We start from the raw sequence: 21,367 nt of genomic DNA on the forward strand, positions 1-21,367 counted from the left end.
TCTTCCTCTCCCTCTTCATTGTCCTCTCAAGGTCAGAACAACACTTTTGGACTACAGATCTATTAAAAGATAATTTTTTAAACAGATAAATCATGACTCATATACAAATATAAAATTAACATGTCTCAAATATTTTATTTAACTCATTAATGCATGATAGAATTAGTAAGATGTTGCCATGGGTTAAAAGGAAATTTCGAAGTATCACACATATATAGGCCATCAGGAGTGTTGAAATGAGTTTATAAACAGTTGCAAAAATTGGCAAAACTGGTTAGTAATTCACAGGGCAATAATCAGTTGCGTTCCACTGGACACCATTCATATTTCTGTGGACAAGGATCATTTGCATTATTATAAGTTGTCGACAATGTGAACAATTGTGAAATATTCAGACAGTAACAGGCAGAGAACCCGAAAACACACACGAGGTAGGATACTCAGAATCTGTCTTCCCATTTCAGTATCCTTCACAATTTTTCCTGACAGGCCCTAAATGCTGAAAAACTTATATCCCTCTTCATATGTAATTCAACATTATATATATATATATAGTGTGTGTATATATATATATGTATATATATATATATACACTAAGCCAAACTCATAAATTTCGTAATGAAAGTGAAATAATTTTTTTCCAGAATTTTCTTACTGCAAAATGACACATTAATCCATGGAAGTTAAACCTTTTTATTGTTTTACTGCCTCTGCTTTACAGGTATACTAACTTAGTCCGCTTTTGGAGTAATAACTCCCCATGACAACTCAGCTTTTGGCCACACTGGTGACATCTTTAGTAAAGTCCTCTTATAGGCCAATAGGCTGAGTATTTTCCTTTTTTTTTTTTTTTTTTTGGGGGGCTGACATCTTTATTGCTTTAGAGGCAGGGGCAGGTGCTCAGGGGCTCTTGGTGGGGCGGGCCCGCTTCCTCTTCACCATCACAGGCTTCTGGCTGCGCAGGGTGGCGCTGGCTCTGCGAATGGCAGCCATGCGCAGATCTGGGCGGTACTTGTTCTTGCGGATCATGTGCCAGATGCTGCTGAGGGTGGCCCGGGCATTCTTGTTAATGGTGGTTCGAACGTAGGAGGTGGCGGGTTTCCGCTGGCCGGATCTCCGCTTCATGACCACCACTACGGCTTTACCGTCGGCCGCCGGCTGCACACCCAGGGTCTTGCGGTGAATCAGCCCGATGTAGCGGAACGAGTTGCGAGCCTTCAGGTTGTTGGGCTCAGTGCTGTAGGTCTGCTTGTTCCTCTTGATCAGGAAGCTGGAGCAGTTCCGCACGACCATCCACTGCAGGTGGGCGGACATGGCGGCTGCTCCTCTCGCTACGATAGCCGGAGACGGAAAAGAGCAGGCTGAGTATTTTCTAATGAAATAGATCAAAGGAAAACAAAAATGGAAGAAACATGTAGTACTGTCACTGTAAATGGGTAAAATCTCTGAAATAAAAGCCGACCACAGCGGGGCCTGGCTGGCTTGGTTGGAAGAACATGCGACTCTTGATCTTGGGGTTGTGAGTTCAAGCCCCATGTTGGGTGTAGAGATTACTTTAAATTTTTTAAAAATCTTTGAAAAACCACAACAACCATAAATCGTATTTTTCAGGACACCTACATATCACAAATCATGTCTTACAGTATACTTCTGTATTAAGACCACTGTACTGATTTTAATTCTAATGTTCCACTTAATGTGTCAAGAGGTTAAGGAGTGTGTGTGTGTGTGTGTGTGTGTGTGTGTGTGTGTGTTTGTAAACAGTATGATAAGATGTCACCTGGAAAACACTTTAGATATTTGTTGGGTCTGTTAGTTAAATGGATAATTTTTTATTATTCAGAGTAAAATAACTAATTACAAATTTAAACAAATTATTTATTTTATTTTTTTAGAGATTTTATTTATTTGAGGGGACGGGGCAGAGGGAGAGTGAGAAGCAGACTCCCTGCTGAACAGGAAGTCTGACACAGGGCTGGGGCCCCGGACCCTGGGATCATGACCTGAGCTGAAGGCAGATGTTTAACTGACTGAGCCACCCAGGCGCCCCTGAACAAATTGTTTTATTTATTTATTTTTAAAAAGATTTTATTTATTTATTTGACAGAGAGAGACAGCAAGAGCAGGAACACAAGCAGGGAGAGTGGGAGAGGGAGAAGCAGGCTTCCCGTGGAGCAGGGAGCCCAATGTGGGGCTCGATCCCAGGACCCTGGGATCATGACCTGAGCTGAAGGCAGACGCTTAATGACTGAGCCACCCAGGCGCCCCTGAACAAATTATTTTATTTTTTTAAAGATTTTATTTATTTATTTGACAGAGACAGAGTGAGAGAGGGAACACAAGCAGGGGGAGCGGGAGAGGGAGAAGCAGGCCTCCCATCGAGCAGGGAGCCCAATGGGGGGCTGGATCCCAGGACCCTGAGATCATGACCTGAGTCGAAGGGAGGCGCTTAACGACTGAGCCACCCCGGTGCCCCTGAACAAATTATTTTAAATAAAATTTGCCTAGGAAGCAAGCAGCTTTCTAGATTTGAAAATGAGAAGGTGGGTACTGACAGGGGGATAAAGGATGAAAAGTTGAAGGCTTTTGGTTATACTTTTCTCCAAGTGCTCTAACTCCGAGCTGGGAGTAGAAATAGTCCATACATTATAGTCAAGTAGAATCTAAAGGGTGCCCCGAAACAACAGCAGCATGCGTCCCAGGGTGACCCTTGCCAGCTGGGACCGAGCCCCTTAGCCACCAGGACCATCAGCGAGCACCAGTGGTTTGCCAGGAGGACGTGATCAGGGGAAGGCTGTTGTTCCGTGGTTAACACTTCCACCCAGCTCCATGCGGGCAAACATCCAAATTAGACAAAACTGATGGCCAGGCTACTGCTATTTCCACATCTGTTTAGGTTCCTCTTGGTTCTTGCTCCAGTCATGATTTCTGCATTCTGACTCCTGGCTGATCCGGCTCCTGCAGCTTTCTTTGTTTCTGGTCTTACTGAGTGAGTGTCCATCCTTGGCTAATAAATAAGCTACATTCTCCGACGCGCAGCTTCCTTTAGCTGGCTGCCTTCATTCCTCCACATGTGGTGCAACATCGGTTCTCTGGGCTCCGAGTCAGCTCTGTCCTGTGTGGTGAGTTCTCCCCTGGCAGGTCCCCAGCAGTGGCGGCGGCTGCACCTCCTTCCTCAAGGTCACTCTACACTTCCTGCCCCAACGGGCTTGCTTCCTCAAGGCTCTGCTGTCCCTCCAGGAGCCCAGCAGCACTACCTCAAGCTATTTCCTGGCTCAGGTTTATCCAGATAAACGACTTGGTTGCTGAGATAATTCCAGAATTCTGATGGTCCCAACTTGCAATAAGAAGGAGAAAGTAAGCAAATTTTGACGATAATGATAGAGGTTGATGTTTCATAGGTAAAATTATTGACTTACACCCAAGTCTATATTTATCTAAGATCTTCCTCACTTGTTTTTTCAACAGGTATTTATTGAGCATATTTCATGTTCTGGGAATTGTTCTAGCAACTAAGGATATAGCAGAGACTAAAAAAAGACTAAGTTTGGGTACTCAGAGCTTACACTGTACATCTAATGGGGTTTCTTAGAGAGAGGAGGTAAATAATTAATGATTTAAAGAGCTCTACTTTAGAGAGGGGAGAACTTTCAGCGTCTAATTGGTATGCTAATATATGCTCTCAGTTAATCACAGATAAAGTAACCATTAAATCTGTGGCGCCTACCTGAAATCAGGGCACAGTGTTCCAAAAGGTATAGTCTTGCAAGCCTTAAAGAGTTGAGACATAGCAAATATCCTGGCCCGTGTTTTTTTCCAACTTTTTATTATGAAAATTCCAAACATTCAGAAAAGTCAAAAGACTAGTACAGAGAACAATTACATACTTATAATCTAGATCAATTATTAATATTTTGTCATATCTGGTTGACCTGTAATTATTTATATATTTTCAACTTATTATTTGAAGATAATCTCGAGTTTGCAAAAGAGTTACAAGAAAAATTCAAAGAATCCTCTCAAATCCCTTTTTACCTCTATTCACCAATTGTTAAATTTTTGCTCCATTTGTGTTTATGTTCTGTCTGTATAATGTGTGTATGTAGTTTTTCTGAATCATTTGGGAGGAAGTTGCATACCTCCCAGCTCCCTTCTCCCTATATATTTTAGTGTCTATTTCCTAAGAGCAAGGACATTCTTCTAGTTAATCGCTGTATACTTAATAATCACGGGAAATTTTAAGTTGATTCAGTACTTTTAGCCAATCCCTAATCCATGTCCCAGTACTGTCAATTGCTTCAATAATGTCCTTTTTGGCGTTTTATTCTCCTCTGAGATAGGATGCAGTCCAGAATCATATATTACATTTAGTTGCCATGTGTCTTTAGTCTCTTTTAATCTGGAACCTATCCATAGCCTTTCTTTGTCTTTGATGACACTGGCATTTTTAAAGAAAACAACACTTTAAAAAAAAAAAGTTCCTCATTTAGAGGTTGTCTTTTTTTTTTTTAAAGGATTTTATTTATTTATTTGACAGACAGAGAGAGACACAGCGAGAGAGGGAACACAAGCAGGGGGAGCGGGAGAGGGAGAAGCAGGCCTCCCGCGGAGCAGGGAGCCTGGTGCGGGGCTCCATCCCAGGACCCTGGGACCATGACCTGAGCCAAAGGCAGCCGCTTAACGACTGAGCCACCCAGGCGCTCCTAGAGGTTGTCTGATATCCATCTCGTGTCACAGGTTGAGTTCTTCTAGAAGAAAACTCAGAGAAGAGTTTAATGATTGGATGTTAGATTGTGTCCTTAGGATCAACACCTGTGTGTGGAAGGTGGAAAGACAATTGCGCAGGGGGAGAAATTGAGCTGCAAGGTAGGACTGGCAACCATAGCCAGAGGTGGACCTGTGAAGCTAAAATGGACCCATCAGAATTTCCCCCCACCGGGCCGCCATGGCCAGGCCTTTCTACTTCCATTCCAATCCTCACTGGAGGTGAGCTACTCTAGAAGGGCATGGCCCCAGAAAGGAGCTCTATGTAGTAGCAGCAGCCTCTGAAGGGCTGCTAATTGGACTCTGTCTCTTGATGGCTCTCCCACAAGCTCAGGCAACAAGTTTGGGATCTAGACTATGTAGTAACTATACCTCATTAAAAAAAAAAGATAAAGGCAAAAAATCAATATCTAACAAATTGTCACAGATTACATTTTTTTTTCTTTTTTTAAAGAAAACTCTAGGGGCCCCTCGGTGGCTCAGTGGGTTAAGCATCTGCCTTCGGCTCAGGTCATGATCTCAGGGTCCTGAGATCTAGCCCCATGTGGGCTCCCTGCTCAGCAGGAAGCCTGCTTCTCCCTCTGTCTCTCCCTCCAGCTCGTTTTCTCCCTTGTGCTCTCTCTCTCTCAAATAAATGAATAAAAGCTTTAAAAAAGAACAAGAAAGAAAGAAAGCTCTACATGTAATGTGGGTCTTGAACTCATGACCCCAGATCCAGAGTTGCATGTTCCACTCACAGCCAGTCAGGCACCCCTCTTTTCTCTTTTAATCTGGAACTACCCTTCTTTTTGGTTTTCCTTGACAAAGGCTAAATAGAACAGGTCTGATGTCTTGAAGAATCTTCCTGTTTTTTCAAATTTTCAGTGTTTTGACACACAATTAAGTCACAAGAACTGAGGAAAATACGATTGGCTTTTACTTCAATGATTTAAGTATTAATACAGATGAAACAATTTTCAAAGATATAGACTATCTTTGCTAGCATAGTCATTGAAGGCCCACTTTTATATTCATTATTAATAAAGGAGAATCATAGAGAAGAGATAAAATGATTTATGACACCAATTTTATTACATATTTATAAAATCGAGTTAACTCAGTATTTGTGCCTGAGTGGGTATATATAGCCAGATATTACTTAACCTTCATATTTTCTTCTCTAGCAAAGAACGAAACAAAAAGCTGCTTTGTGTTTTTTCTGTAATTTGCTAGTGAAAACAGGAAATGAAAGAATCATATTATCTTGTCCCATCATATTATGTTGTACCATAATCATATTATATTATATTGTTACTAAAGCTTCTTTAGTCCTTTAAATGTAGCACTCATTATAAGCAGCTCTAATCCTCTTAAAATATTATGACTCATTCATTATAACAAATTAAGGAAGACATGAGACACAAAGATCTTTTCAGATTATTTCCAGACAGGCTTCTTTAACTAATGTCCTTCAATTGAACAAGTTATAAGTTTTCTGATGGAAAATAATTATCTCTGCTAGGTATTAGTCAAATACTTTCAAAATTTGTCAGTGGCCACCACCTTGACAGGGGACAGGAGTACCTTCCTCTCTCCCCGCTCCTTCCCTCCATCCCTCCTCTCTCTTTTTTTCCCTTGTTTTATGGAAAGAATTACTGCTAAAACTATATCATAGTACTCATTTTCCACCCAAAGATCTATCCCATAAACATTAAAGGAAGTGGGAAATCATCAACATAAAATTTACAACTTTTAAAGATAAAGATTTAGTGTTATGTGAGGATAAAGTATAATAGAGAATTGGTCGATTTTGCCTATTTTGAGCCCATATGTTTTGATTCAGCACCATTCCTTGAATATTCTTTGTGTTTAAGTCCCTGTACGGGACCCTTTGATGAGTCACAAATTTGACTCATTCACTCATTCACTCATTCATTCACTTTTATAGTCTCTACAACTAAAGCAAGTTTAGGAAGGAGAAGAAGGTGGTGGGAAAATATACATGTTTCCGTAGGAGTTTAACTAGTAAGTGGGCTATATTACTATTCTTAGACTTAATAAGCCTAATTTTTTGCTTTTTAACTCTTTTTAAAGATTTATATATTTCAGAGAGAGGGAGAGAGAGCAAGGGTGAGCAGGAGGGTAGAGGGAGAGAGAGAATCTCAAGCAGACTCAGAACTGAGCACAGAGCCTGACTCGGGGCTTGATCTCACGACCCTGAGATCATGACCTGAGCTGAAATCAAGATTTGGACACTTAACCTAGGCACCCCTAAGCCTAATTTTTAAAAGAACACCATGCTTTTTGAGCCACGTGGTTCCCATATGCACAAAATATGCCTATTCAAACTCCCCATCCAGGTGACATGAGCAAAACTAGCAGAGTAAGGACCTCAGAAAACTCTGTCCTCCACAAAGCAATAAGAAACTGGCAAAATGGTCTGAATTGACTTTTTCAGAACTCTGAAGACCAGCAGCCTGGTAGCAACTGAAAGGAACAGAAAGTCGTTTGGGAGCTCCTTAAGAGCTTCATTCCCAGAGAATTATTATGTACCTGTCTGGTGGCTCCCTGCAAAGCCTCACTTGCAAGACTATCCATATTTGATACAAGTCAGCTCACCTACGGTGGAAAGCTTTTTCCCATAAGCATTTATCGAAAATAATAACAGGCAGTTATTTAGCTTTGCAGCTGCCTGAGGAGACGGATACCAGTTGAGGGAAAGCATTAGACTAACCAAAAGCTTTATTAAAAAAAAAATTTAAGATTTATTTATTCATTTATTTGAGAAAGAGTACATGGGCACATGAGGGGAGGAGGGGCAGAGGGAGAGGGAGAAGGAGGAAGCTGATTCCCTGAATCCAGGGCTCCATTCAAGATGCTGAGACCATGACCTGGGCCCAAACAAAGAGTCGATGCTTAACTGACTGAGCCACCCAGGCACCCCTAAACAAAAGCTTTAAAATAAAGACTTGAGGAATGAGACATACCGAGAGGCTTTGATAAGCTTTGACGTATACCTGAGAATCAAGAAGGCCACATGCAAATATAGGGTTGTGCTTGTGCCCAGGGTTCTGTGCATTTCCAAGAAAGCCATGAAAAGGCCCTAAGCTTTCACCTTGGATGAAATTGAAGGTTCTGCAAGCAGAAAATGAAGGCTAAGGCAGAGTTGAAAGTATGCCCCCAACATGCATCAGTGCCCCTCACTAAAAACTAAGAGACTTATTGGTTCCAGGCATTTAAGGAAATTTCTGGGTCCTACATTATACCTTCTGAGCTTTGCATGGTGGTAACAACAAAGGAAAGGTTGCATAAGCCCTGGCTTTGATGTTTCTCTGCATTCTTGATTCCCCCCATTTCAGTTCAGGCCACTAAGAAATTTCCTTACTTTCTTGTCAGCTCAGCCATACATTTAAAAAGATGATTTTGTTATGTTTAATCCAGTGTTTTTCAAGGTTTTGTAGTGAAAAGTGTTTAAAAAATACCTAGAGTATCTAGAGTACCATATTGCCAGAAACATAACTCCACCCAGCTTTTGAGCTATTAGGAGGGATCTACATACCCCGTCATTTCACGTCTGAATATATATATAAAGGCACAAGAAATCCTGTAGATTTCACTGATTGCCTTGCTGGAGGATCCCACTTGTCTTTTTCTGCTATTCAGCCTCGGAGCCAGGCTCAAAGCAGCTCCTGTTTTCTCTCCTTATCCATGAGGGGTCCCAGCAACTCAGACACCTCCCTCTCCCTCAGCAGCTGACTCTACCCACTTTTCTTGTTGCATATCTGTCCAACTGCTGTATTCTTTGCTCCACAAACATTTATTTTTACCTTAAATCTTTTACTGTTAATTACCAGAGGAGAATAGTAGATACCAAAAACATGATCTGTATAAGAAATTTCCAAGCATTTCATAATTTTACAAAAGGTCTTAGAATCATGGTCCTGATTTCCTTCTAGAATGAGTTTTTGTCTTCCAATTTTATTGTCTTAGGGAGTTGTTCCATATTTGGGGAAGGCCAAAGGGATCCTGTCTTCAAACATGACCCTTCTTCCTAAATTGAAGATGGAAGGGCCTATGGATGCTATCAGGGCAGAACAAAGGTGTCCCTGTCCTTCTCCAGAATCGCCAGATTGAATGATCCCCAAATCAGTCATCCTCTGTCCTGATCAGGAATATTATGGGGGCATCTGGGTGGCTCAGTCGGTTAAGGGTCTGCCTTCAGCTCAGGTCACGATCCCAGGGTCCTGGGATGGAGCCCCACCTCGGGCTCCTTACCCAGCGGAAATCTTGCTTCTTCCCCGGCCTGCCACTTCCCCTGCTTGTGGTCCCCCTCTCTCTGATGAATAAATAAATAAAATCTTTTTTTAAAAAGGAATATTATGGGCATTATTTTAAATCCTATTTTTAGATGCTCAAAACACCCACATATCAACTAGACTTTGACCGTGGTCCTACTTTTAACCCCCTGGTTAGCACAAGGCTTTATTCCCTTCTGCCACGTTGATTTGATAATATGTTAGACCGCTTTACTCTCTGTTAGCACAAGGCTTTATTCCCTTCTGCCACGTTGATTTGATAATATGTTAGACCGCTTTACTCTCTGTCCTTTATATTTTAGCCTTTCTTTCCCATTTTCCATCTCATTGTCTCGCTGTGCTACATTTTAGGTACCCTCTTCAGATCTATCTTCTAGTTTACATTCTCCCTTTGACTGGGTCTAAGCTACTACTTTATGCATCCAGTAAAATAAATTTAAATATTAACTGTGTAATTTCTAGAAGTTCTGCATGATTCTTTATAAAACTTTCTGGACCCAAAGTAGATATTTTGCCTAAAATCCTAGTAATTATTAGTGCTTCTGTCTTAGGTATTCAGGGATTTTTTTTCTACCCCCACCACTCCATATTCAGGTATTTATGTGTTCTACTAACTCTCTTTCTCACATATAAAATGAAGGGACTAGATTAAATTGTCTCTGACATCTCATTTCAATCTTTACCAGACAATAATTCTGTGATCTTTAAAGATTTATTTATTTATTTGAGAGAGCAAGTGCTCGTGTGTGAGCAGGGGGAGGGGCACGAGGAGAGGGAGAGAGGGAATCTCAAGCAGACTCCCCCTGAGCACGGAGCCCGATGCAGGGCTCAATCCCACAACCCTGAGACCATGCATGACCTGAGCCAAAATCAAAAGTCAGACAGAAGCACTAATATTGGGATGCCTGGGTGGCTTAGTTGGTTAAGTTCCATGCATGACCTGAGCCGAAATCAAAAGTCAGGCACTTAACCGACTAAGCCACCCAGGCACTCCAATAATTCTATAATCTTTGGCCATACTAACTTCACCCTCTTTTAAAGAGATTAAAGAACAGAAATTGGTTTGTAAAGGGAGAACTCCCTTTCTCCAACTAATAAGGGCAAGTTGAAAAAGATGAAAACAAAGAGAAATGGCAGCTACATCTTTGGGGGTGAAAATGAGATATAAGAAAATTGTTTCCCATCATGGTACATTGTATGGCATACTTTTATCCTTCCTGGCACCCCATCCCTCCAAAACCACTTAGTGAAGGAGGCACTGCATTTACGCATGTACTGGCAGGAGATTATGGCTAAGCCACAGAATCAAAACTGTACATCCTGACCGATGGCCAGGAGAGCCAGCAAACTGCATCAGGTATAGCATTAGAGTTTCAAGGTTGGCAGAACTTTAGACAGCATCAAGCCCGGTCACACTTAATTCCTGGTTTCCTCCTACAAAACTCTCAATTCGTGGTTACCGCATTAAACACTTCCACGCATGAGAAATGTGCCATCATCTGACACAGCTTTGCACTAGAATGAAAGCTCCAGGGGTTCTATTCACTGCTATTCACTACTATTTGTTCAGGGCCTAGGACATATAGTAGATGCTCAATAAATATTTTCTAAAATGTTTTTTGACAAATATTGTTAAAATGAATACACATCTTAACAACCATCATCTTTAGAAAGTTTTGCCTTATGTTGAGCTACAATGTATCTTTTTCTCATGTCCTTAGTTTTGCTCTCTGGTCAGATAAAAGTTTTCTCATCTGCATACCAGACCTTGAACCTTCTGAAAAAAGTTACCCTGCTCTGAGGCACCCGGCTGGCTCAGTTGGAAGAGCATGGGACTTTTGATCTCAGGGTTGTGAGTTTGAGCCCCATGTTGGGTACAGAGATTACCAAAAAAATAAATTAAAAAAAAATTATCCTCTCCTTTCTTTTCTAGAATGAATCGCTTCCACCAATTCATTCAGTTCCTCACATGGTGTAACTTTAAGCTTTCTCTCTGTCCTGTTGTCTCTTTTCTGGACATGCTCCAGTTTATCATTGTTCCTCTGAAACTGTAATTCGCAGAAAAGAATACAGTACTCCCAGGTGCAACCTGACCAGTTCAAGCAGAGTTGGACAACACTCCCTTAATTCTATTAGAACATTTCAAGGACAAATTCACCTTTTTTTCCCCTTTTTTTAAAGCAGTCACATCCCTTTGTGGGCTCACGTAGAGCTCACGGTCAAGGAGAAGCGTTAGTTTGGTGCAGAAATTTAGCACGTCTAAACGTCAGAACAGATTGCCACAGGACACTAGTCACAGTGCCTTTGGTGAATGGTGCATATCGTGGAAATGTGAGTGGAGGTGGTGGGCTGGGACCCCGCCCAGGCAGACCACATCAATTCCCTTCTCTTGGATGATAAAAAGGCACTGAACAAGCCATTAGCCCATCTTCTCTTATCTCTTTGATGTAGGCTTAACAAACCCATCTTAGGAAAAAAATTCAGGGCCTGTAATTGCTGCCTAAGCACATTACCAACTAGGAAAACCTGTCAGGAGATGATTTGTTTTATACAGTAACTGGCACGAAGTTCAACGCAGGTTTTGCTTAGCAAGTGAATTCTGAAGTGAGAGAAGTCAGGTAGTTTCTAACGAACATTCTGGACACTGCCTTGAAGTCCTATTTTCCAGGTCAGTATGGTGAAATTAGATTTTTTTTTAAAAGATTTTATTTATTTGACAGAGAGAGACACAGCGAGAGAGGGAACACAAGCAGGGGGAGTGGAGAGGGAGAAGCAGGCTTCCTGCGGAGCAGGGACCCCAATGCGGGGCTCGATCCCAGGAGCCTAGGATCATGACCTGAGCTGAAGGCAGCCACTTAACAACTGAGCCACCCAGGCCCCCCTGAAATTAGATTTTTTTAAGAAGTAATAGGAAGGCCATTCTGAATATCTCTTCTCAGAACCTTCAAAACTTGGCTATCTTGAATGTAAGAAAAACTAAAGTGTCTTCAACTCAAACCCTCTGTGGTTACTATTAATATGACTCTGTATGGTGGTTTTATTTTTTTAAATATTTTATTTATTAATGTGAGAGATTTGAGAGAGAGAGAGCACAAGCAGGGGGAGTGGCAGAGGCAGAGAAGCAGGCTCCCCTCTGAGCAGGGAGCCCAATGGAAGCCCCATGCGGGGCTCCATCCCAGGACCCTGGGATCATGACCTGAGCCGAAGGCAGACGCTTAGTTGAATGAGCCACCCAGGCACTCTTGTATGGTGGTTTTAAAGATGAACTTAGAATTGCCATGCTTTAGATTTTACTTATTTATTAGAGGGAGAGGGAGGGAGAAAGCACAAGCCGGGCGAGGGGCAGAGGGGGAAGCAGACTCCTCACTGAACTCGATCCCAGGACCCTGAGACCACGACCTGAACCAAAGGCAGATGCTTAACTGACTGAGCCACCCAGGCGCCTGCTTTTTCTGCTTTTAATAACTTTCTGTAATTGGACTTCAGGTTAAAACGGTTTGTCTACCTTTGCCTTGTTAGAGAAAATCTATGATGAACAGAAAAGTTACAGGAACCTTTGCTAAAAGTAAAATTAAAAAAAATCTTTTTTTTTTTTAATTGTACCAAGTGGTTTGTTACGGAGTTCCTTCTAAGTTCCTTGCCAGGAAACAAACTGCTTATATTATGTTTCTTTGAAGATATATTATAGGACTTGTATAGGTGCCAAAATACTTTCTGATTTGAGTACCAGGTGAAGCACTTAGCTTTTGAGTTCTCCACGTACCGAGTCGATAGGAACAGTGCAGATATATGCATACGTCCATTCTTTCTCCCATACCACTGTATTTAATGACTTTCACAAGATCCCTTTTCTTTCCCTCAAGTACCAGACCTCCATCTCTGGGACAAGGTGAATCATATCAAAGATGAAAGAAAGATATTAAATAAATGCAGACTATTTTATTGTATAGTTACTGTGTCTAGAACCAATTTACAAAATAATATAGTTAAGAGGCCTCAGAAGTGGTTCATCCCTCTCATTTCTACCACTATAGACAGTAAATAAATGGCAAAGCTGCCTCTTGTAAGATGAACTAAGAAAAAAAGAAAACTCTTAAAATACAGTCCTAGGTTTTACCACTGGACCAGGATCTGATGATATTCCTTCCTTCCCCCTTCCTTCCTTTCTTCCTTCCTTCTTCATTTATGTTTTTTTTCTTTCTTAGTCAAGGAAGGAAGAGGGGAATATGTAAATGCTCTCTCAGCTTACCTTCTAGTTATGCAAACGCAAATATGAAGAACTACTTAGGCAGTGGAGATTCTATTTCTTCGGCAGTCCCACAGCTGTTTTGGGCACTACTGCATGTTTATAACCTTTTCTCACAGATGTTACATTTTATGAAATCTGACTCATTAGGGTGGTACTAGTATCTTTAGATGGAAGGAAATCCCTGAGGGCTGGATGATTATGCAAGTCTGCTTCACTCAAAACCTGAAATATTTCAATAGACTATTTCCCGGAAAAAAAAATAATTTGCCATAATTAAATAAATCAGAGAGCAATGATTTTATTTTTTTTTTTTTCTGGGAAGAAAGAGGGAGGGACAATGTTCTTGTTCGGGGAGGTTTCGGTTTTATTTGCGGAATGTTTCTAATTTGTGTGGGCTTTTCCTGTTGGACCTTGGTCTATAATTTTGTTTCAGTGTGCAAAAAACATTGACTAGAAGACATTTTTTGAATGCCCACTCTGTGCAAAGCACCAGATTTGGTGCTACTTGGAGGCATGGAGGGTAGTTAAAAGAGCTAGAATACATTGTTGTCCTGCCATCTTTGCGCTTCTCATAAAAGTTTAAAATTAAATGTCCCCTGTATTTTCCAGAGGAGACCCCTGGGGTCCCCAGTGGGAAGGTGACTCATCCAGAGTCATGAAGCTAGTAACATGCAGAACTAAAACTTACAATCATCTCTCCTTGGTTCCAAAGCCTTTTCAACACACCAGGCTACTTGGTACCTGTGGACTTAAATGGGGTCAAGTGTTATGGCAGGGCCAACACTATAGGATGAAGCAATTGACACAAAATTGTCATAGGTACCAAAAATCTCATTAATCAAAACGAATGCAAAACATCTGCTGAACAAAAAAATATCAAAATTGTAAGCGAAGTCAGGATCTGGCCCTGCTCTTACATGACCCTGCCTCACTTGCCTTACTCTGATCTTGGCCCTACATCATGCAGGCTGAACTCTTGGGTGAGCTAAGGGGGCAAACAATAAGGAAATATTCCCATGGCTGGGATAATAGTAAATTATTATTATATTGTAAGTTGTAATGGAATCCTTGAATGTATAGAGTGAGATGCCCCAAAGTTCGGAGATAGATCACAAACTATCCACAGTAGTGTATTGATGTAAAATGGCTCACAATTGTTTTATTATTTTTTTAAAGATTTTATTTATTTATTTGTCAGAGAGAGAGAGAGCATGCACAAGCAGGGGAAGGAGCAGGCAGAGGGAGAGGCAGGCTCCCTGCTGAGTAAGAAGCCCAACTTGGGGCTCGATCCCAGGACCCTGGGATCATGACCTGAGCCGAAGGCAGGTGCTTAACCAACTGAGCCACCCAGGCGCCCCGAATAAAATCTTTTAAAAAGAGAAAAAAGAAAGAAACAAGAAAACTCGAGATGTGACAGTGGGTCTTGCTAACATCTAGGGAACACTGTTTCCATAATGAACCTAGTTCCCTTTAAAGGTTCTGGAAAAAAATGGAGCCTCACAGTGAGGGTTGGTTGGAGGGCTTTGATCAGAAGTAGAAACTGGGTTAAAAGTTTTCTTCCCTGGGCGCCTGGGTGGCTCAGATGGTTAAGCGTCTGCCTCCAGCTCAGGTCATGGTCTCCAGGTCCTGGGATCGAGCCCTGCATCAGGCTCCCAGCTGAGCGGGCAGTCTGCTTCTCCCTCTCCCTCTGCCTCTGCCCCTGCTTGTACTGTCTCTGTCTCTCTCTCTCTCACTCTCAAATAAATAAATAAATCTTTTTAAAAAAAGTTTTCCTCCCCTTTTTTGATTTTCTTCTCTCTCATCCATGTCCTATGCCCAAAGCGGTAAGCTAGGACCTGGGTACATGCCATTTGAAAGTACCCTTGCCCTTAGGAAGCCAAGAAGAAATCCCAGTGAATCCAGGAGGAAAGGAGAAGCCTTTGGCAAATTCAGTCCTCTAGGTTCATACCTGGTCCAGTTCACCAAGAGAGACTTCACCTGCTACAGAGCCGTGAAGACTAATGCACTTGCCTGAATGTCCTCAGACATCCAGCCACGGAGCTATGTGGGAGTTGGTTTAGGTTCCTGGTCAGACAGTTTGGTTCTTCACTTTTCCATATTTTTCAGGGACTTTAACAGCAGGAGTCAGAACCAGCCCCGGGAACAGAATAGTTTCTGGGTAGGCGGGGGCCTATGACACAGGATTAATATGCATCTGCAACAGGAGCTCAGAGTTACAACCTGTGTGCCCAGGCTGGTCCCCTGGGCCTGGGGGTGGGGGTGGCAGGTGGTGAGTGGTGAGGAGGTTCTAAGAAAGAACCCAAGCAGCTCTCATGTCATTCTCAACTTCCTCCTATCTAGGAATCCTCGTTTGTAGGGAAGACGGCTTCATTTTCTGTTTTGTTTTGTTTCGTTTTTTTCATTTAGCCACAGGTATAGCTCTAGTAAAGGAAAGTAGAATTATTCTCTGAAGTCAGTGTCATTCTCAGAATCTCTCCTGCCTGAGAAAGTCTTCTTGTGCCTTGGGTGCCTAAAGGTTAAGAACATGTACATTCACAAATTTGGATAAGAATTTGAACCATGCCAGCTTGCTGGCTGATGGTTTTTCCAAGTTCAGCAATTTTCCTCATCTTCAGTGTCCTAATCAGTAGATAGAAAATAAGGGCTCAAAAATAATCTCAAGAACAGTTGTCATAGATTCTTGCTCTTAAAAGATGAAATTAAAGACCCCCCTTCGTGCATGCCTCTGTGCCTTCTGCAGCCTCCCCGTCAGGCAGTCAGCCTGTGCCCGAACCCTCCTCAGTGCCCACCCAATGCTATGCATCTGTTTGCTCGATTTGTTGGCTGGTAGGTTTTTAACATTCTCCGTTTTGAACAGCTATAAATTCTTGTTTCTACTAAGCCAAAATTTTCCTGGCTGTTACGCCAACATTTTTTTGCCCTAGCTCCAACATGAGAAACACAGAGAGTAAATGTCTCACTTTTTCCTCATCTTCGAGTATCTGCAGACAGCTATCAGACTCCTTCAGTTTTCCTTTCTCACTAGCTTGCTTCAAACATGCCAACAAAGACATAACTTTGAGTCCCCTCAGTCTCCTGAGTCCTTCCTTTTACGCCGCCTTCGCTTTCCAGTGGTCTTCTCGAAATCTGTTTTGCCAACCTTAACAAACTCCTCCTAAGGCAGATTGACCGTGACAAGATGGGGCTGAGGCTGCCAGCTTTGTTTTCATTGCCATAAAATAATTTTAAATGTTCGTGACGAACGGCTCTAAACCACCAAAATAACGGTTCTGGAGCCCAACTGTTTGATAATGCTCAGTTGCAAGACTTTCAACTTAGGTTTTATTTTATCTTCTGCAACTACATTTTATCCCACACCCCCTCCCATGTCCTCCCAGGGAGGGAAAAAGGCAAAAATATCGTCAGGCATAATCTTACATGAATGGGCGGAAGTTCTAGAATTGTTGCCCTTCCCGCCAGCCCCCACATTTTTGCTGGCTGTTGAGAAAACTTTACTGTTGCAACCAAAACAAGTTTCCTTTCCAACTCCTTGACCAAGTTCACTTACTACCTCTCCCCGTGATACACAGTATTGTTTTGTGAAGTGGCTACAAATTCAGTCTATTCTGCAAGTCCCTTGATTTTTGTTCCTTCTCTTTTAGAATAGCCTTCTCTCTCCTTTTTAAACTATTTTTTAAGATTGATTGATTGATTTTAGAGAGCGAGCGAGGGAGCATGAGAGCATGCGAGTGGGGACAGGGGCAAAGGGAGAGAATCTCAAGCAGACTCCCCACTGAGAGCAGAGCCTGACACGAGGCTCCATCTCAGGACCTATAAGATCCCGAGCTGAGCCGAATCCAAGAGTCTGACGCTTAACTGACTGAGCAACCCAGGCACCCTGGCCTTCTCTCTCCTTAAGAAAGGAAATGTCTTAGTATAAATTAAAGTAAGACTCCAGTGGCTGCCCATTCAATTTCCACCCTAAATCGGGTATTCCCCTTGGACTTCTGTAAATGTCATTGACAATATGTGACTGAGAAGCAAGACATCTTCAGTGCCGAGTAATGATGAAATAGAAAACCGGTATGTTATGGTAGGCTGCACGGAGTTATACTGGGTGCCCCTGACTTTTCGGAATTTAAACCATGGGTGGTATCTACTTATGAGAGGTCTTGTAATCGGTGAGGTGCCCTGTTGTGACTCCTGCTTCCAAAATCAATTCTTCAGGAGACATAACACTGTCAGAAGACATTTAAAAAAGATGAAAGCTTTAGTGTTGACCATTTATGTGAATGAAAATATCCAAAACATAAATTGGGAAAACTCGGATCTCTAGCAGCTGTGTAGTCATATGCCCTACAAAAAAAAAGTTACACAAGTCCTGTGCCATCGAGGTTTTCAAATTCAGTACCCGCATTCCTTCTGCTAAGAAATTACTTGAAAAATCCCTTTTCAAGGAAATACTGATTTGGGGTTTTCTCTTTGCTATGACCAAGGTTTTGAAACATTACATTATTGATGGTGGTGATTCTCCCAGACTCTGGGTAAAATTTGGAAAGAAGTGAGGTAAAGACCTAGGCTGTGTTGGGGTGCCTGGCTGGCTCAGTTGGTAGAACATGTGAGTCTTGGTCATGACTCTTTATCTCGGTGTCATGGGTCCAAACCCCATGTTGGGCGTAGAGCTTACATTTAAAAAGAATGAAAAAAGTAAAAAGGCCTAGACCATATCCTTATTCAAAAGTAAATAGGTAGCTTATTTAAAAGAGAGAAGTAAGAGGAATATAATGCTCTATAGTATCCATTTTTCACCACTTTTGGCCAGATATGGGGACAATAGTGGTATCTGAGGGTTAGACACAGGGGGGCCCCCAACTCAAACACCTTCAGAAGGCGTGCATCTAACAATGTGTGAACTCCATACAGATTTAATATTTTTTAAAAATATGAAGCCCACAAAACAAAACAAATTTTTAAAAAAAGATTTTATTTATTTCTTTGAGAGAGAGAGTGCGAGTGTGTGAGAATAAGCAGGGGGAGGGGCAGAGGGAGAAGTAGGCTTCCCACTGAGCAGGGAGCTGGTTGTGGGGCTTGGATGTGGGGCTCAATCCCAGGACCTTAAGATCATGACCTGAGCCGAAGGCAGACACTTAACAGACTGAGCCCCCCAGGTGCCCCAAAACAAAGCAAGTATTTATTTATTTATACTTTAAAAAGTTATTTAGGTAATCTCTACTCCCAACGTGGGGCTTGAACTCATGACCCCAAGACCAAGAGTGGCTTGCCCTTCTGACTGAGCCAGCCAGGCACCCCCAAAACAAGTTTTTTTTTAATTTTATTTATTTAATTTTTTAGAGAGAGAGAGACAGAGACAGAGACAGAGGGAGAGGGAGGGGGAGACTCTTAAGCAGGCCCTCTGAGATCATGACTGGAGCCAAAATCAAGAGTCGGACATTTAACAGACTGAGCCACCCAGGGTCTCCTCTGCCAAAACAAGTTTTTAAATCTCTGCTTAAAATCTTCTCACACTTTTCTTTTTTTATTAAGATTTTATTTATTTATTTGAGAGAGAGAGATAGCGAGAGAGAGCACAAGCTGGGAGGAGAGGGAGAAGCAGGCTCCCTGTTGAGCAGGAAGTCCCATGTGGGACTCGATCCCAGGACCCTGAGATCATGACCTGAACCGAAGGCAGACGCTTAACGACTGAGCCACCCCCGAGGCCCCTCTTCTCACATTTTTCATGAAGTAACACAAACAGGTCCTCTTCTATTCTACCTCCCCCTCCACTGTGTGCTGGATTTAGTCCTGAACTGGCAATAATCAATAATCAAATCATGAATATGCTTTATGTGCCAGATCCTGAGTAGACCTCTTTTTGAGGATTTCCTTACGTGATGATTGCAGCCCCCCTGTGAGTTAGTGCTATTCCTATACCATTTTACAAGCGAGGAAGCTGAAGTTTTGAGGTAGGAGGTGATTTGTCCAAGATTCCAGAGCCAGAATGAGGTGGGACTGGGATCAGATAATCACAAGCATTGTGACTCCAGAGCTCAGGGACCACTTTATTGCTGAGTATTTCAGTTATACCTGTGTGTTCCTTAGCCCAAAGTCTCATAAACAAATTAAGCCTGCAGGTTTCTCCCTGACCCAAAATTAATCATTCACTGTTTTCTCTGAGCAATCCACAGAGCCATACAGATTGTACGACTCCGGACACGAATTTCTCGGTGAAGCATTGAAACAACGGAGACGTAAGTAGGTGTTGACTTTGCAAATATGTGCTGTGTCCTCTTCAACTGTTCAAGCGAAACCTGGGGTTTAGACTTACAATCAGCTTGCAGGTGCCTTTTTATGAAAAGACCTGGACCCCAACAGAGTGAAAATAGGTATCATTTCATTTCCACTTAATTCAATTGTCTTTTTTTTTCACATAAAGGAAGAACTTTCTCCCAACCCCACTGCCTTTAAAAGTGAATAAAACATTTGTATGCCTAAAATTAGTTAGCTTTCCTATCTGAAGTTCATTTTAATGCCAACTCAATAAAAAAATTATTGTGAAGGTTATACTCAGTTTAGCTAAGCTTCCTGAAAGTGTCTATTAATTTCCCAGGTGAAAGTCTATCAGAGATGTCTCCCTCACCTTTATTCTCACTCTCATGCCTAAGGCCCTTCCATCTTTGGCTTCAGTCATGGTGACATTCTCCCAAACCACTGCCAGATGATCTTTACAAAAACAAAGGTTCAGTGGTGTCACTCCCTGCTACAAACATTTTTATTTGCTCCCAACTGGCAATGGGATAAAATCCAAGTAACTAAACATGACATTCAAGAGCTTCATTGCCAGAACACTCCCCTTTTTTTGTTGTCTTTTTTGAGCCAAACCAAAATACTTCCATCTTCCTAGTATGCCAAGGACGGTTGTTATTTATCTTAATGTCTGACATTAAGTAATAAACGACACAAGAACTACAGATAAGTGACATGTTTCTCTATTAATGGCTATGTGATGCCAGGGCTTGGGGTGGGAGAAGTGATATGAAAATCCCTGCTCTATCACCTCCCACTGGAACCACCCAACATTTTGTTCCAATTTAAACCTCCTTTGCTTCCTTTGACCGAATCAACAGAGTATCTTTATAAAACATTGCGGTACTACAGCATCTTCCAAGTAGAGATTGTTCACCCAAAGGGCAGCAAAATATTCTGCCGGTGTCAAACATCCTGAGTACAACCTGGGGTGTGGTATAGAGTTTATATTTGATAGCTAGTGGAAAATACTGAGCAATGCCTCCAAATAACCCCCCTACACACACACACACACACACACACACACACAGACACACACACACAGACACACAGACACACACACAGACACACAGACACACACACACAGACACACACACACAGACACACACACAGACACACAGACACACACACACAGACACAGACACACAGACACACACACACAGACACACACACAGACACACACACACACACACACACACAGACACACACACACACACACACATTCTTTAAAAAAAAAAAATCTCTCTTCCCTAAGAAGACAGCCCTTGGAAAATAAAGTTTGCTGGGTCACAGATCTCTGGTATTCACCAGAGTTTCTCTGTCATGTCAATTGATTCTTTCTACTCATTCCTGTCATTCATTCAGAAGCAAAATACATGTTCCCTCAAGGTTTTCACAGGTGGCACATTCAGCTCTCAAGTCCATTTTTTACCAGGGTTGATGGGGGAACTCTACAAGGGCAATCCTCATAGACAAAGATCAGCAACATCAAATCTTTCTCTCTGTTCCAAGTAGATTAGAGACTAACTTTTCTTAAGACTTTTGCAATTGTCCATAAAAATCCATCTAACTCTTCACTATGGAACTAAATTAAACCCCTTTGCATTCACCAAATGTTCTGCCAGAAGGAATCTTTGTGTTTTGTCAGGATAGATAAACAAAATGCTTCCCTCTATAGCCGAACCACATTTAAAAGTTTAAAAGTCGAGGGGCGCCTGGGTGGCTCAGTCGGTTAAGCGTCTGCCTTCGGCTCAGGTCATGATCCCAGGGTCCTGGG

General features: G+C 42.0%; 1 protein-coding gene, 1 non-coding gene and 1 pseudogene across 5 annotated transcripts in view; 2 read left to right on the top strand and 1 right to left on the bottom strand.

The window, feature by feature from the left end:
• Positions 1 to 851: 851 nt before the first annotated feature.
• LOC112807630 (large ribosomal subunit protein eL28 pseudogene) lies at positions 852 to 1,328 on the bottom strand (annotated as a pseudogene).
• Positions 1,329 to 2,703: 1,375 nt separating this feature from the next.
• Positions 2,704 to 21,367, top strand: part of CMKLR2 (chemerin chemokine-like receptor 2) — a 30,429-nt gene continuing 11,765 nt past the window's right edge. The window contains exons 1-2 of one of the 4 annotated variants that reach the window (XM_073879576.1): positions 2,704 to 3,357; positions 19,463 to 19,539. In XM_073879576.1, the coding sequence (XP_073735677.1) occupies positions 3,328 to 3,357; positions 19,463 to 19,539 (107 nt within the window). In that variant the 5' untranslated portion in view covers positions 2,704 to 3,327. The remainder of the gene's footprint in view (positions 3,358 to 19,462; positions 19,540 to 21,367) is intronic. The other 3 variants (XM_073879583.1, XM_073879578.1, XM_073879580.1) reach the window with 3 other exon arrangements.
• Positions 10,864 to 10,936, top strand: TRNAK-UUU (transfer RNA lysine (anticodon UUU)). Its single transcript has one exon. It is a non-coding gene; the product is annotated as a tRNA-Lys (tRNA).

Source organism: Callorhinus ursinus, unplaced genomic scaffold (assembly GCF_003265705.2).
Source record: "Callorhinus ursinus isolate GAN/ISIS: 27379988/994484 unplaced genomic scaffold, GSC_fseal_2.0 scaffold2, whole genome shotgun sequence".
NCBI lineage: Eukaryota > Metazoa > Chordata > Mammalia > Carnivora > Otariidae > Callorhinus > Callorhinus ursinus.